Source organism: Ostrinia nubilalis, chromosome 22, assembly GCF_963855985.1.
Source record: "Ostrinia nubilalis chromosome 22, ilOstNubi1.1, whole genome shotgun sequence".
Lineage (NCBI taxonomy): Eukaryota > Metazoa > Arthropoda > Insecta > Lepidoptera > Crambidae > Ostrinia > Ostrinia nubilalis.
In genome coordinates, this window is record NC_087109.1 from 3,909,731 (window position 1) to 3,927,282 (window position 17,552).

At 37.2% G+C, this 17,552-nt stretch overlaps 1 protein-coding gene and 1 long non-coding RNA gene across 2 annotated transcripts; both read left to right on the plus strand.

Annotated features, from left to right (window-relative positions):
* The first annotated feature begins 10,147 nt into the window (after positions 1 to 10,147).
* On the plus strand, positions 10,148 to 16,970 carry LOC135082623 (proteasome subunit alpha type-7-like). Its single transcript, XM_063977403.1, has 4 exons — positions 10,148 to 10,528; positions 13,700 to 13,913; positions 14,582 to 14,731; positions 16,811 to 16,970. Exons 1-4 carry the CDS (start codon positions 10,269 to 10,271, stop codon positions 16,931 to 16,933), a joined length of 747 nt encoding a protein of 248 aa, XP_063833473.1. The 5' UTR covers positions 10,148 to 10,268; the 3' UTR covers positions 16,934 to 16,970.
* Positions 10,983 to 11,897, plus strand: LOC135082749 (uncharacterized). Its single transcript, XR_010259474.1, has 2 exons — positions 10,983 to 11,216; positions 11,735 to 11,897. It is a non-coding gene; the product is annotated as an uncharacterized LOC135082749 (long non-coding RNA).
* Positions 16,971 to 17,552: the final 582 nt, after the last annotated feature.

Here is a 17,552-nt window from a genome sequence, read left to right on the forward strand (position 1 = left end):
GCGGCCGCCCGCGATTTCGTACGCGTGGATCCCGTTTTACCCCCTTCATCTATGTTAGGCGGTTTAGATTTTTTCATACAAATGTTTTTTCCCGCTAACTCCCGTTCCTACTAAGCTTTGAGTTTACTAAGGTACCTGCATGCCAAATTTCAAGCGACTATCTTACGCGGTTTAGATTTTTTCATACAAAACCTTGGGGGAGACCTTTGTCCAGCAGTGAACGTCATTTGGCTAAAACGAACGAATGAAAATATGTTTAGCCCTGGCGCAGACCACCGATTTTTAGTCGGCCGATATTAATTTGTATGAAGAATCAATCGGTGTAATGTGCGCACTTCCATACATGCCCATACTGATTAACTGCCCGACTAAACTATCGGCCGACGAAAAATCGATGGTCTGCGCCTAGGCTTAGTATGATAGATGAATAGCAAAACAACTTATAGCAATGCTAAAAGTGGTAGTTTAAAAGCTTTATCTTTTGAGTATGTTTCTGTGTTTTCAAGTTTCAACCATTAATAAATCATCATTAACGTACATCATAAATCATATCGACAAATATAGCAAATGTAAAATTAAATATCTGCTATTAAAATCCTAAAATAGAGACGTTTATCGCTAATGTCGTAAATTTTCTATAAATCAATACGAATTCAAGTTAGATATCTTAAGGACGAAAGGCAAATCCATTTGCCTCTGTGAATTGGGGTCTTGCTCCTGCAGTGGAGTGGAGACTAAAATGACCTGATGGGAACATTAAGAGCATGGCCTTCAAAAACAGTATACGTATTTTTATCACACAGGTAATTGTGCCTATCATAATTATTACTATATCTTATTCATTATGGATACAATCAATTGAGTATTGAGTAGTACATATTTTTTATCCAGGAACATGCACACTTGACTCTTAAAAATGCTCTTTGAAAGCCTATTTACAAAAAATTAAATGAAAAGTTTTTGTTAAGCGTTTAGTAAAAACGCTTTTTAAAAGCCTATTTGCAGAAAATGACTTTTACTTTTAGGTCAGCCACTTGCGATTCCGGTATCGATCAATCAAGCGAAGGCTGCGCCCACGCAGCGCCTACTGCATCGCAAGGCGACACTTGCAGATCAGACGCGGTTGGATTTAATCGGTACACTTGGAAATAAATATAAGCTTATGGATAAGATCTATCCGGCCTCTAATAATATAAAAACAAAAGTTTAAAAGAGTCCATGGACGTAAGGCAACAGTAGTCCGAGGAACGCGCGAGGAATAACACAAGCATATTTTTATTAGCTTACAAAAAGGGATTGACGGCACTATTAGCCTTACTTCTGGAAATTGTATGCTCCTACATGCTAAACTATCTTATGTTTCGTCCTTGTATTTTAAGACCAGGGCGAGGATCATAATTATTATGTTATTATGTTTTTATTTACTTGCCAAAGGACGAATCACCATGTGTGCTATTTGACTGTCGTTAAGTATCCTTCAATGAGCACTCATTTCCCGCTTTTCCCATGCATCTCCTGCGACCTTGGGTTTCTACGTATCTTCTTGAGGTCGTCGGTCACACTACTTTTGCCTAGATATGGCCTTCCTTAAAAAACCCATACACTCCACTTTCATCGGATTTTGAACACATATGGAATTAGGCTAGTAGATAAATAATTTTGGCCTGACTGTACCGGTCGTAATTATTGAGATGGCATGTGCATTCTTAACCAAGGCGTCAAGTCGTTTGCACTGGATGTATGTTATGAATTAGAATAACAGGTAACTGCAGCTAACAATGCATAGCATTAGTTGCATTATACAAAGTAGTTCAATTAAATAATGAATAATTATATTTCATGGACCTACTAATCGTAAATCGCCTTCGTTGATGGTAATAGCGAATTTTAATATCCATACCTACCAGTATTAAACACGTGAAACAAACCAGTTGCCTTTTAAAACCTAAAAAGCTGAACCAATTTTGATTAATTTTTGTACAGATATAGATAACCTTGGAGAAGGACATATGCCTGTTTTCACCATCAATCCCTAATTTTAAGTGACCCCTATGGTAAAACATAACAGGAATTTTATTTTCAAAGGGGTCACTTAAAAATTAGGGATTGATGGTGAAAACGGGCAATAGACTACTTTTTTCGGGGAAAAACTTGAAAGGAGAGAAATAGAAGATCAATAACCTCCTCTTTTTTTGAAGTCGGTTAAAAAGGATATATATAGGCTTGTGGGATATGATGCTCAACCACAATAAGGAAGCTAGGTGTTAGCGCTTCCTTCCGAGCGGGTGTTATGCTCGGGGACCAAGGTCCAATTTACACCATCTTGGTTTGTCTATACATGGCAGGATATAAAACTCCGTCACCGCGATGCAGGTTTGTATGAGCGACGGAGTGTGCCATAGTGTAGTAGTGACAGCGCCATCTGTTGGTACACAGTTTGTAGTGGCGTATCGTCGATGTCGCCACAGGCTACTTTCTGTTGTAGAAATAGTACTTGAAATAGGAGAAATAAGGGATAAAATATTTATGAAAGCTACTTATTTAGCATCAGGCATCGGCCTAGGAATGGGATATCACACCAACAAGAAAAGTCAAATTAATCTTAACGGAAGTATCCGTTATGCTAAACAAAAAACTAGTTGTGCCAACCACTCCTACCAGCTAATCCTCAGGCTCACACCCATTCATATGCTTCCGAATGACGTGTCTGATCGACCCACATATTGTTTGACAGGCCACCTTAAATAGTCTGTCAGGTCGCCAGCAAAAAACTGTGTACTACTATTAAAGGTAACGGTGTTCAGGATTAAAATTGAACTGGATTGATAAGTGATTGCGAATGTTTAATTAAATGTAGTCTATTGGTAAAACCACCTGTCTCGGCTTAGAAGTTTTGGGTTCGATTCCCAGTGGGGGCAATTCACTGGCTAGCTACTACCATCTGCTAGTTATTTATTTTTTTATTTATCTTAGTGAGCGACAGGCTTTGCATAGGAACTGGCAGGTTAACAATAGCTATAATAATGGTAACAGTATTGTCATTTTTCAGCAATAGGAAGCAAAAAAGTTGGTTCCTCCTCCTTCCTCCGTGGGTGGCTAAGGATGCTGGGTGAAACTTGGTTCCACCTTCGGCCTGATCAGCACTGTCCATGAGGTGAGATGAAAATTTAGCTTACCCGTTTTGGTTTTTAAAAAATAATGAAGACTGTGCTAAGTGTAAACAACCATTGACATACATTACGTTGCACAGTGAGTTCTTCTTCATTTTTAATAGTAAAACTTTTGCTTGGGAAAAATCACAGTCTCCTAAGTGCTAGATACAAACGCTATAGTAACTACAGTTATTTTTAAATCCCATTAAAAACCAGGCGCCACTTATCCATACATGCGACATGCCATGCTGCATTATTCTCTATGCATCACGCATCGCAATTTGCAAAGCATGCATACTGCAGATGTGGTACCAGAGGTCAGACGTCATCTGTCAGAGAAGTAGGACATCCCATAGATTGAGACACGTATGATGTTGTAGACATACTAATCATTAGAGGTGACATTGGCGAAATCGTCGTAACAAATAGAAAAGTCTTTAGGAAGAAGCGTTTCAATTGCGAAAAATCATGTGTCTCTTTAACTGTTTTATTCCCCCTATCCCGTACTATAAAACGGCACTCAAAACTCGACACAAACTCAGAGATTTAAGCCTGTGATTGTGCCTGTGATTTGAATATTTAGGTCAGCCCTTTGAAGCTATTCCTTGAGAGTTATTACATTCAAACTTGAGTGATGTTCTAGAATGCGAGCGTTGAAGTCTGCACCAAGAAAAACCATTCAGAATAAAATTAGGATTGTGATCGAAGAAGAAGAAGTACAAAGTATGTTATGGAATGGTTCTCCTAACCTCATAGAGGATTGTTCGTATAATAAGTTTGAACTCAGAAGCCACTTATTGTCTCCCAGAAATTAGAATAATTTCTGGAGAATTCTAAATCTTTTTCTGTGCTGATTATGGTGCAGCGAATCATTTTTCTTTTAAGGCAAACTGGAAAAGTTTCCTTTATGACATGAATGACGATAAATCATGAGCTAAATTTATAATCTTAATCATTTATTGAACCAGATGACAATATGTTTTTAATCATACCCATATACGGAGCGTCTTATTTACTGCGTTACATAACGATGGTGTAATCACCCATACGAGACAATATTTGTCGCGTTCGGGCTCGAACCGGTGACATCATGGTGGTGTATTTGGCAATAGGCTTCGCCCCCGCTGAGCCTACGGCATGACGACATAAGGGCTTGAGTATTTATGACTTGCTAGCTTTTGCTTGCGGCTTTACTGGAACTTTGGAATGTCAGTGTTTTTTAAATAAATTCTAGGCCTTCCAGACTTCTTTGAAATAAATATTACTATTTTATTAAGCTGTCTGTCAGAGACTCAGAGTCAAACACTCTTTAAAATCTTCGAATCAATTTTTACGGTACTTTCATAGGCCCTACGCCCATGATGACATAAGAACCTGAGTATTTATGACTTGCTAGCTTTTGCTTGCGGCTTTACTTGGCTTTTGGAATGTAACAGATGTATTTTAAAGTACACAAATGTTTTTTTTTTATTGGCTTCTAGGCTTTCACGGGCCCGAAGACGTAGTGTAGGATCTCGACTAGGTGGACCTACGATCTGGTGAAGGCCATGGGAAGTACCTAGATGCGGCAACGCAGGATCGGTCGTTATGCAAATCCTTGAGGGAGGCCTTTGTCCAGCAGTGGAAGTTATTTGGCTGAAACGAACGAACAAAGCTTCTAGGCTTTCATTTTTGTAATTTTTTTATGAGGACTTTCATAGTAAGTTAATGGAGAGGTACCGAACCCTAAAAATTATAATTAAAATCATGAACAGATCCCCTCACGAGCAAAACTGCGGGAGAAAGCTCATTATCTATGTAAAAGTTAGTGTTTGTAATATTCTAAAAGTTAGTGTTCTTATTATTCTAGCCACAGAAATACTTGAAACTGGTTTGATACAATTCAAACCTGTTAAATTACACTCCAAAGAGTTGAATTTGCATACATTCCATGATTCCTAATAAAATCGCTCGAACTTGGCTCTTGCGCATCGACCTTGAACCAGGTTGAACTCTACGGTAGCGAAGAAATTATGGCCGAACTGGACAAAGTCAAGGTGTTAGAGATCTTGGTGTTGTTAGAGTATCGATGGTATATTTGTCGATAAAGATATCAAAAATTAATCAGTTGTAAAAGTAAAAGCGCTATTTAAAAGCTATTTGCAGGAAATAAATGACTTTTATTTTTAAGCAATCGTTGGATTTATTTGACCAATGTGGTCTAATGGAGAGTTGAACTCTCTCAAGTCAGAGGTTTTTGGTTTTATTGCCTGAAAGACTGGTGACATTTTTTGGGACAAACATTTTTTTTTTGTTAGAACATTGTCGGCTGCAGATAGCAAATAGAATTGCTTTAGTTGGGAGGACACGTTAATTTTTAGATCCGATTAAGGAATAACAGACGGTTAAGCCAACTCATAAAGTCCCAATGGAGAATGGATGGAGATGGAATCTTCCAAATAACAAATTCCCGTGTGGATGTTATGAAATTCAGTTGAATTAGTTATTAACGTTACTTACTTAGACGAGTTCACAAACACAACGACGCATAGACGATGGAAACACTGAATTATCGATAGAATTTAGAACGTGTTCGCTTCACTAATCTCATGTCCACTTTATATTCACACTTGGCTGGTGTGAACACCACACTTGTGAAGTTCTAGCTCTCAAGTATCCAGCATTAAATATCATAGAGCCAGATTGAGTTTAACGACCGAATTCTATTGTCTTTAAAAAGTCTAAAAATAGACGTAAAGAGAGCATTATCAAGATAAACATGGTTGCATCTTGTGTAGTTGTTATAGAGGCGAATTTGCAATAAAATTGTATAGAATCATGTGCTGTCTTAAGTACATTCATTTGACTAAGTAACAATGTAAAGCAGAAAGCAATATTATGTAGGTACACACAACGAGAAATTGGCAATCTCGCCAACAAATAAGCCAACTAACTTTGCCACGGAATTGTCTATGTCCCTAGTAACATGATCTTATATTGAAACTTTAGTGTAGAACCCACATGATGAAGATCATAAAAATGTCATGCTATTCAAATCAAAGACCTAGGTGATACGCAAAGAAGTACGCCAGACACTACGAGTATTTTAGAAGATGATTCTACTAGCCATAACAATCGTTACACCAACAGAATAATACAAGTAGATTTGACATAACATGTTCAGAAATAATTAGCCCCAATTAAAACGCATTCGTCAAAATTTACTCTTCGCTGTTAACAGATAACACGGAAGCGAATAAATCACAACCATTGACTATTATCCTCAATTGCCATGTTGATTTGGACTAAAAAAAATGCGCACTAACAAGTTGGAAATGAAGTCCTCCGAGTCAATAAAATAAAATTAGCACTCATTGATAAAAACAAACCAATAAGAAAGATGCTTAGATCATAGATTGTTTACTGTTTTTCATATGGAAAAATGATGCGGGAAGAAGCTTTTGAGCTTTAAATGACTAGAATCGATTGATGTTACGTTAAATGGGGGACTATTCCATCATCGTCATCATTATTTCAGCCACAGGACGTCTACTGCTGAACATAGACCTCCTCAATGATTTCCACATCGCCCGGTTGGTATCGCGGCGTGCATCCAGCGCCTTCCTGCTACCTTAATGAGGTTCTTGGATGGCTCAAACATGCGAGTGCAAGTGTGGATTTGTTCCTCAGTCGACGAAGCACATGATGTCGTGCCCTGCGTGCCCAAACAACTGCACGCAGAAAGATTTAATGAAGGCTACTGACAACGCCACTCTTGTGGTGGAGTTTTGGGTTGGCACTGTATAGGTTTGTTGTCGACACGACAAGAAGAATGTCCTCGGAGCGGCGGACCTCTATAGAACTTGAATGACGGTGATATAAATCTATAAAAAAATACAAAATATCCGCCAACAGCTCGCCCAAAATTAGATCATTATCCAAATCGGACTTACAAAATCGGAAATACCACTTCTAATGTCTTAATTTATACGCATGTCAAAAACAAAACTCCAAAACACGTCAATAAATTAAAATAGTCGTAACTACCATATAAACTAATTTTTTAGAGATAGGATAGTCCAAAGGTGCTATTGACCCCTCCAACGCAAGTTCAAAATGGCGGAACGGCACGCTCTTTTTGGCCCGAATTGGTTTAGAGATATGCCGTAAAGTATAGATAGGTACTTTGCATGCGAAGTCTGTTGCCAACGGGGTATTGGAACAAATGAGGCAAACGAGTCTGTTCTTGCCTAGAAAAATGCGTAAGAAAACAGAATAAATCCAATCGACAGCCGCATTGAAATAGCTATTAGCTGAACATAAACACATGTACATTATTGTACATACTCGTAGATAGATGAAGGAAGTTACTGTCGTGACTCTAATTGTATCTAAGACCGCATGTAAATTCTTAGCTAGTGTTCAACATTTGTCCCCTTGGAGATTCGTACCCAATACCACAGCTGGTGTTGTAGTTATTACCCCCTAACCACATCAAATGTACAGCATTGACGTAACATTATCCTTAATTTGAGAAAACAACCTTAAGAAAGAACATGACAAATCTAGAAAAAAAGTTTCAATCATATAAGATCCGTCGAAAAAATATTGATTTAGTTAGAAGAATCTAACAAATATCCCCAAAAACTGTTTTACTGTGTAAGCTTTATTTGATAGCAGTTTCTGAGCAAATATTTGGAAAGCTATAAAATTGTAATCCCAGGTCATTCACACAACACATCATTGTTTACCTAACTGCGCCAAAGAGGATTGTTTATCGTTTCTTTGCACAGCGGGAATCGGTATTTTGTTCTATGGTATTTTAATGAGAAAGGTATAGTAGATGACCTAAACTGAACTGTACCACCAAACTCATTGACAGAGGGACGCCACCATCGTTCTACTAATGTATAATATTACAATATAAAATAATATACAACATGGCAAAAATCGGAATGAGCGATCCGGTATTGACGGTGGCGCCCAGCTGTCAACCTAGGAACGGATAGGATAGGACAGTTCAGTATGTATAATATTGGGTCTATAGATAGAGTGCTTGATAAAATATATGTCCATTTCAGGATAACAAAACAACCCTCTCTTATTTTATAGCAGAGGTAAATAAATAATTTGGACTACATTTTTCGTCCTTCCTTCCTTCTCTTACGACATCTACGAGAAAAATGGGGGTCCTATTCTACTCTGCCTAAATTCTATAATTTTCTGAACATAACCTTTGGCTACTTATATTTATAGTTCCTACACTTTCTCTATTCAGTTGACCTTAAGAAAGAAATCTAAAGTCCAAGCTTTATATTATGGCTTATAACAACAATAGACAGAACCTTTAATTTATCAATACTTTCTGCAAATATTAATCATGCTGATAAAAATATCAAATTCGGCACGACTTATTGAGACCTGAATGGAGCCATATCAAGACCACCTAGTACGGACAATCTAACCTTTTAACCGACAGATAAGCTTATGCAGAAGTATGAACAATGTCTCGATGTATTAATCTTATCTATCAGTTATATTATAAGTCTAACGTTCAGCTAGTAATTGATAGCCTTCGTTCAATAAAGCTTCATTGTTGGTACTAATTAGTCGGATCAAAGGAAGCATTTCTATTATCGAAGCATTTGGATCTGTGTAGTTATGCCTACATAACAAATTGTGTAGTAAAAGCTGATTTTGTTTCGAGTCACTTAATTTATTTAACTGCTTCTTTTATTATAGCTATATATATAACTGCGCAATAATTTCCACATTAACTACAAATGTGTGATGAGACACAGTATCAAACGCCTTGCTCAAATCCTTTTGATATACAAACCGCTGCAAATCCACTCGGATTAAAATCAAATGTAATGCAATAAAACAGTATTCTATTAAACATGTGTTTACATCTTTTATCATGCATATTTCAACCAGGATGCTGTGCATAAAATTAATTTAGAAGGATATTAGTGTCGCCATACGTTTGCGTACGCGCGCAAATAAAGGAGTATGGTCGTCTTAGTGAAATACTGGTTGTGGAGTGATAATTTGTGGATAGCAGACCAGGATATGGCCATTTTAGTTCGGGTGTAAAGCATTTCTAATTTCAGAATAATTACAGAATGACGGCGAGATAACAACTTAAACTTCAAAAGAACAGTATTATTTAATGATTTAAATAATATAGCTGCCCTGGCGAACGTCGTACCCCCCCTATGTTCATAAGAAATAATGTAGGATTCTAATGATGAAAGAATTTCAAATCGAACCAGTAGTTTCGGAGCCTATTCGAAACAAAGTAATAATCAAATCTTTCCTCTTTATAAAATATTGTAGAAGTGTAGATGTAGTAATATCATCCTAATTGAATTCTACCAAATTTTTATGACTAATCAACGACAAGCCATGTTTATCAATTACCTAGCTGGTGAATGCAAAGTTTTAACTTATTTATATTAAATACAAACTAATGGAAAACGTGACCCGCGTGCAGCAATAAAAATGGTCTACAAGCACATCATCCTGTACATTTTTGTGGCAAAATAGCACTTACCACAACGACATAAGATGCCAATGTCAAGCTTGATGTGCTCTCGTCTGGGCGTGGGCGGTGTGGTCCAAAACAAATACTTACTCACAATATTGGTTGACAAGATACTGTGCAAATATGCATATTGGAATCATGATAGCATACTTATTTACGGTAGAACTCCTCTGCCGCCGATTTTACTACTGTTAGTTATGAAAATAAGAGTGAATTATATTTTTTTATGATTTTTAGGTTGCATGGAAGCTGAAAGTACAGATAAAACTTAGGTGTTCCCAAACCCCAAAATGATATGTGAGGGCTATGGGTGATCAAACTTCGAAAAAAGTGGAGAGGCACAAAAAAAATTACAACCAAAAAGAATAATCTGCGAAACAGATAATGTCAAAATCTGTTGATGATTGATGACGTCAATTTGACAGAAAATCACTCTAATTTATTTTTACACAGTTCTTTCATTTTTGCTTTATTTTTTAATTTTATTTGCTAAGCACGTTGTGTATTTATTTACTATACCCAAAGGATTCATGTGTTTCGTGCTGCTATTGAAATATCTAAATACATCTTTCTAAGCCCAAAAAAGCCTTATGGCAAATTACGACAGAGCCATCACGGTCTTCTCGCCTGATGGCCAACTCCTCCAGGTCCAATACGCCCAAGAGGCAGTTAGGCGAGGGTCAGCAGCCGTGGGAGTTAGAGGACCAGAGGTCATAGTGCTGGGAGTAGAGAAGAGAACAGTGGCACAGCTGCAGGACGAAAGAACGGAGAAGAAGATAGTTCCGCTGGATGAGCACGTCACTCTGGCTTTTGCTGGACTGAGGGCTGACGCTCGAGTCCTGATTTCTAGGTGAAAAATAAATTTTACTTTAAGCCAAATAGGTTACTAAACCTTTGTTTGTCACCTGTCATCCGCTTTGCAATGGAGGGAAATCGAACCTTAACTTCGAACTCCTACTGTGTTCTTTTTTTAGGTGGTAAAAAGCTCATTGAAGAATTAATTAAATTATCACCGGGCAACTTTCAAATTCCACTGTCCACCGTGTCTCTCTAAACACTCGACATTGGCAAAACCAGTGTGCTGTAAATTCGCACCATTGAAGCCATTAGACAGAATAATAATAATAATACTGTGTTCTTCTGATTAATTTCCCCTGGGACAAACTTGACCTTCACTATTTGGGTTTTTATTGGCGGTCAAGCTGTGGATCCTGGCTACAAACGAGTTGTAACGGTGGGAACGAGAGAATAGTCCCGTGTATAAGCCAAGTAGAGTAAATATTTGAGAATAATTTAGGCGGTGTCTCAGAATACGGAACAAACCAGAAACCGTCAACGGGCGTAAATGTGTATTCATATAAAGTACTCCAAATCGCACTACTTTGACTTTAGAGCAATCAGTCAATGGCCGGCGCGCGCATTGTTTACATATCCGTCAGATTGACACTTTATAATTAAATTATGCCGTCTTGTGCCGTTCCAACATGTAAGAATGCTACTGGAATTACGAAGAAAGTGCATGGGATCATGTTTTATCCGTAAGTAGCACATTTCCAATTCATTTTAATTAAATAATAATTTTCAAAAAAAATCACGGTTGTATTTTGTAAGTGTTGCCACAGGTCAACGGAATATTTTACCCTACTTTTTTATATTGAATTACATTTGTCTACTTATAAAAAATTCACGCGTTAATTTTGTTAGCGTTACCACAGAATAATGGAATATTTTCCCCATCCTTTTTGTTTTAATTAGTTTTTAGTGTAATTTCATCCATGACATGACAACCTGATTAATTAAATTATAAGTGCCACTTGTGGTCTAAACTGAATAAATATTTTTGATTTTGATTTGATTTCAATATATTGAATTAATTTATAATATTACTCCCTAATAATGAGGAGATAATAAATTACTATCGTGAATTTCATACTTTCCCATTTATTCAAAAGTAAGGCATTGGTATCAACAGATCAGCAGCAGCAATATTTGTATATTTAATAATAATTTTAAGTAATTAATTATTGCTTACATACTTACTCTGATTTTTTTTCAGGATACACAGCCAGAGTTGCCTCGCAATCAAATTTAAGTATTGGTGATGTTTTTGATTTGGATTCTGTTTTTGACTCCAAGAAAAGTTAAACTAAAAGCACTACTGCGCCGTAAACAAATGTTTTGTTGTCGATATGTTTACATAATAAAGAACCTTAAGTTTCTTTTTTGTTTTACTTGGCATTCTAAAATTTATATTCGACTTTTGTAATTGACTTTTAAATAACATATTATACCTACATAAAATATAGTACATATATTACACTATTTAATAGAAATAAATAATCATCTTACACTTAGTTACTTCGGAGTAAAAATTAAATTCATAGGTAGGTAGGTACTATCTATGCCTATGGCCAGTCATGTCGTCTCGTTCTATCGCAAAGAATCACCATTTGATAAGAGCGAGAGCAAAAACGGAAATGGATAGTTAACACTGGCCGTGTGTACTTATTTCACTTACTTATTTTTTACTTGTTTAACATCTCTTTAAAAAATTACATAATTTTACCCCAAAAATGGGGGTGTCACACGGCGCTAGTAACACTAAAGGGGGTAGAGGGGCGCGGGAGGGGAAGTATTTTGGACACAAGTTGCCGCGTAGAAATGTTATCGAACACTCCTTCTGGTTTGTTCTGTATTCTGAGGGCGGTGTCAGAACTTGATCTCATTGAGTTAAACACTCTTTTCAAGATTTCAGGTGAAGTAGTAAGGCGCGACTTTTTCTAACTGCTGATTTGACTTTTGAAACGCCTGGCAAAGCATTAAAGAGTAAAACCTAATAAATAGACTGGCATATAACATTCCAATATCGTACGATATTATCGAAAACAACATTTACTTATTTCAATGATCATATTTTTAAAGAAATATCATCCTTGAATTATGAAAGATACATTTTTAAAGATCAGATCTGACCTACTTGTTCTTAATAAAGTCATTCTTATAACAATCAAAGGCTCCTTTTAAAGTTATTTTTATGACTCAGACTCGTAAAAAGCATGATACATTTAATACAACACATAATAATGTCATTGTCGGTTACATAAAGATTACATTTTATATGAATGGAAAACAATTTTTAACTTACGCATTTCGGAGTTTATTTTTGCGGTGTAACCTTGATCCATCTCATGCATATGCACCTTAAAATAAGGTTACACCTTATTGAGTAGCTAGAAAAACATTTTTTACAAGATTTGTGAGTACCTAACTACTTTTACCCCCGGTTTCTGAATTAGATTTTTAACCTGAGTATGCTAATTTTGTCCAAACTCTAAATCTCAATTTTAAGAACTTATCGAGTTTTGAGATATTTATTAATCACGAATAGCAATGTCTATTACAAGTTTCTTGCTACTTTGCTAAAATTGTGACTTGTGGTATTCCTCAAATCATCGACATAAAACCTACCCAGAGCAAAACCTTACAGAGCCTTTTATTATTAACTTTTTTTTACTTTCAGAGCCCAAATTGAATGCCAGTCCCATCGTCTGACAGTCGAAGCCCCAGTAACCACAGACTATATCAAAGTAAAAGACTTTGATATAGTCTGTGGTTACTGGGGCTTCGACTGTATTCACATTTTTTTGACCCAAAGGGCGATGGAGCGGGCTATGCTTGGAGTTTCCCTGCGTGATCGAATCAGAAATGAGGAGATCCGAAGGAGAACCAAAGTGACTGGCATAGCTCGCAGAATTGCTAAAATCAAGAGGCAGTGGGCGGGGCACATAGCTCGTAGAGACGATGGCCGTTGGGGCAGAAAAGTTCTCGAGTGGCGACCACGGGCTGGAAGACGTAACGTGGGCAGGCCTCCTACTAGGTGGTGGACCGACGATCTGGTAAAGGTCGCGGGAAGAGCCTGGATACGGGCAGCGCAGGACCGTGCATTGTGGAAAAACTTGGAGGAGGCCTTTGTCCAGCAGTGGACGTTATTTGGCTGAAACGAACGATTTTTTTATTTCAGAGCCCAAATAGAATGCCAGTCTCATCGTCTGACAGTGGAAGACCCGGTCACCACAGAGTACATAGCGAGATACATAGCTGAGATGAAGCAGAGGTACACACAGAGCAACGGGCGGAGGCCTTTTGGGATCTCCTGCCTGGTGGGGGGGTTTGACTTCGACGGCAACCCGCATCTGTTCCAGACTGAGCCTTCGGGGATCTACTATGAGTGGAAGGTATGATTGAAGTTTCTTAAAGACAGCAGGGTCATTTTATTTAATTTATCCTGGTAGTAAAAATGCACCTTAAATAAAATCCTTGCACTTCTAATAAAATGTTTCTAATTTCCCAAAAGATTAACAGAACTATTGGAACATCATTAACTGTCAGATTTGCCCTAAGCTCTATTTATTTTTTGCCCGACTGCGCCAGAAGGAGGGTTATGTTTTTAACTTTAACTAGGTTGATCGCTATAGTAATTAGCCAATACATACCTAGTTATTGGCCAACTTGCCTAAAATGAAAAGAAACAAGGCTAATGGAAGTTATTAAGAGAGGAAAAGAGACAAATATTTTTTCTGAGCAATACGCAGTCCAATGTAGTAAATATTTTTGTCTCTTACTTATTAACAATCCAATATACCAATAACTACGTATAGGCTTATTACTATAACAATCACCCTATGCAATAATTAAATTTTGGATGAAATGTTCAGATGAATTGGCTTCACGGATTCTTTCATATCTATCGTTTACATTGTCAATAAAAATTCTTTGACATTTTACACTGCGCCATTTATTCCAAATCTAAGCAAAGCTTGTACCATAAAATTGGGTAGAAAAAGCTCCACCGACTCTGCAAAATACTGTTGTACTGTACTATGATTGATCATTTTGCCCACAGGCAGGGTCCATAGGCCGATGCGACAAGACAGTAAGGGAGTTCTTAGAACAGAACTATAAGCCGGAGCTGGTGACGACCGACCAAGGAACTGTGAAGCTGGCCATAAAGGCCCTGCTGCAAGTCCAGTCGCGAGGAGCGAGGAATCTTGATGTAAGATGTATTTTTATTGATATTTTTATAAATAAAACTAGCGGCCGCCCGCGACTTCGTACGCGTGGATCCTGTTTTACCCCCTTTTCCCGAATTTTCTTTGCTATAAACCTCACGGAGCCCGAGACCTTTCCAACGAATGCAAAACCGTGGAAATCGGTTCGTGCGTTCTGGAGTTATAGCGTCAGGGAGGAAAACCCGACTTATTTTTATATAGTAGATTTCATCATCGTCATCAGCGGGCTGAGTGTGAGTTTACATCAAAACGTCCTCACTAGTGAGCGCGTTAAAAAAATTTATGAAAATGTTAGTTCTTGAATGTTTCCGCTAGGGGCGCTGAACAATCCGTCATACATTTAATGTCATTTTTCTAGTGAGCGCGTTTGATGTAAATTGTAAACTCACACTCAGCCCTCAGGTCATTCCAGATGGGGCCTTGGAAACATTACACTGACTGGACTGCATCTCACTAAACATCAGGTGTGGTTGCGGTCAAATAAATGTTCTTCATTAAAAAATCATCATCATCATGATTTTAAGTCTCCATTGCAGGAGCAAGACCTTCTCCAATTTACCAGAGACAAAAATAGAGGATTTGGCATATAATACATTCCCCATGCTGGCCAGACAGGTTGAGAAAACTTGATCCCACCAAAAACATTCTGTAAAAAACTAGCCAAGTCTCGATGGAGCTGCTTGTTTATCTCTAAAAAGTAATGAAATCTAGACAAAGTCGCGCCAAGTCTATGGTTCCTTACTGCGATTTCTTTATTATTATAGTTAATGTTGTGTGACTTGGCCGTTGAACAATCTTTATTAAGATAATCATACAATAAGTATTATTGAAATACGCAGCTTTATTAAGCCAACAATTGACTGGTTATTGAATCAACTTTTTCCAAGTGGCAATTTTCCATCGCCAATGGGTAGCGGTTCTGGCGACAGATTGGTGCAATGGTGTCATGGATTACCTGGTTTTGTACCCTTCGACGGCCAAGTCACACAACATTAACTATAATAATAAAGAAATCGCAGTAAGGAACCATAGACTTGGCGCGACTTTGTCTAGATTTCATTACTTTTTAGAGATAAACAAGCAGCTCCATCGAGACTTGGCTAGTTTTTTACAGAATGTTTTTGGTGGGATTTCACTTCTTTTTGTAGAAAGTGGCAAAATTATTTAACGTCGTCGTTTTATCGAAATTTTTTACGATATTAAACACAAATAAACTCAACGACCTTTAAAATGGACAACGAATCAGAATTTTTTTAATAACATAACCTTAGCGAACCTTACAATATAATAAACGAAATGCAAATTACACAACATTCAACTTAATCGACGGGGGGCTCTAGAAAGGAAAAAAATCTGGACACCGCTTGCTAGTGCTAGCGCCATCTCTAGCGGTGAGCGATACAGGCGAATACCACGGTGCCGGAGTAGTATTTATTATGAATGTGGTGTTACTCCAGATCTTCGATTTTCCTAGTTTTTATAGTTTTCCCTTTATGTGGCCATTAAACCCTAACTCTGTACCAAATTTCAGCTCTCTGAGTTTATGGGAAGTACTAGTTCTATTTTGATGATTATCAGTGAGTGAGTGTCGTAAATGCGAAACTTTGCTTTCGCTTAACTTCGGAACTAAATGACCAAAAGACTTGAAATTTTGGATTTTAAGTACGTGATTATAGCTTACTAGATGACGAAAATTTCTGCGTTCTGGTCTTATCCAGAGGTTCTCAAATAGGGGCCTGAAAATGCGGCGAAATGGTTCCAGTAAAGGATGGTACGGCAGTGTTTGCTTCGCGCTCGACTTGGCGGGGGCACTGCCGTGCCCCCAGATGTTCGTATATTTCGCCCATTAGTCACCTCTTACGACATCCATAGGAAGAGTAGGTAGTCCCATTCCACCCTTCAGAATTACACAGCTAAAATAACATGTACTTTTACATAAATCACAGAATATATCCCTGAAAATCTTCATCAAAAATACTTTTGAGCCGGGTGCTTATCAAAAGCTAAGTTAGTTTAAGCTAAATTCTTGGTCTAGCAACCGGCATTTCTTATTTGTTTTTTAGATAGCCGTCATCAAAAGACGCCAGCCAGTAAAGATGTTGAACGAAGAAGAAATCAACACTGTGATACAAGAAATAACGAGAGAGAAAGAAGAGGCTGAGAAAGAAAAAAAGAGGCAGTTGTAGCAATGTTCTAATTTTTTAGAGCGTTTTTTAAGATTTTTATTTTATTTTTAATTTATTTTTATAGTTAAAACATATTTACAAGAATACATAGCATTTTCATTTAAACTCAAACAAGAAAGAGTTCATTCATTAGTTAATACATTTTGTCTAAATGACTTGCTAGGATTTCTGTTTGGATTAGTGGTCTTAGCCTTGCCCTTGTGATGAAACACAAAACAATAAATAATTTTGAGTCACTAACCAGTATAGTGGCGTACCATTTTTAGAAGAATAAATAAATACTTATAAACACAGAATAATATTATTATTATGCCGTTCTCCACGTGCGTTTTCTGTGAGAAAAAAAAAGCCAAAATAATTAATATTTGCTAGTAGAGTAAAGTGAATCATTATCATCTATTTTTACAACAAATGAACTTGAATGTGTGAAAATCTAGGTAAGGAGTATTTATTAGGTACGATATTCTAATCTTTTATATCTTTATTATTGCATTTATTAAATGCAAGATACGATTACAAACTAAGTACAATCTCATTGATAGATCGTGTGTAGGTAGGTAATTAAAAAATTCACGGACCTCAGTCCTCAGTGTCTACGTGACAAATCCAAGCTGAGTGA

Excerpts from the sequence above, each read along its gene's own strand:
- LOC135082623 (XM_063977403.1), top strand. The coding sequence starts at position 10,269 with ATGGCAAATTACGACAGAGCCATCACGGTCTTCTCGCCTGATGGCCAA. Across the intron at positions 10,529-13,699 it reads GCTCGAGTCCTGATTTCTAG|AGCCCAAATAGAATGCCAGT; the intron begins GTGAAAAATAAA and ends TTTTTATTTCAG. Across the intron at positions 14,732-16,810 it reads GAGGAGCGAGGAATCTTGAT|ATAGCCGTCATCAAAAGACG; the intron begins GTAAGATGTATT and ends TTTGTTTTTTAG.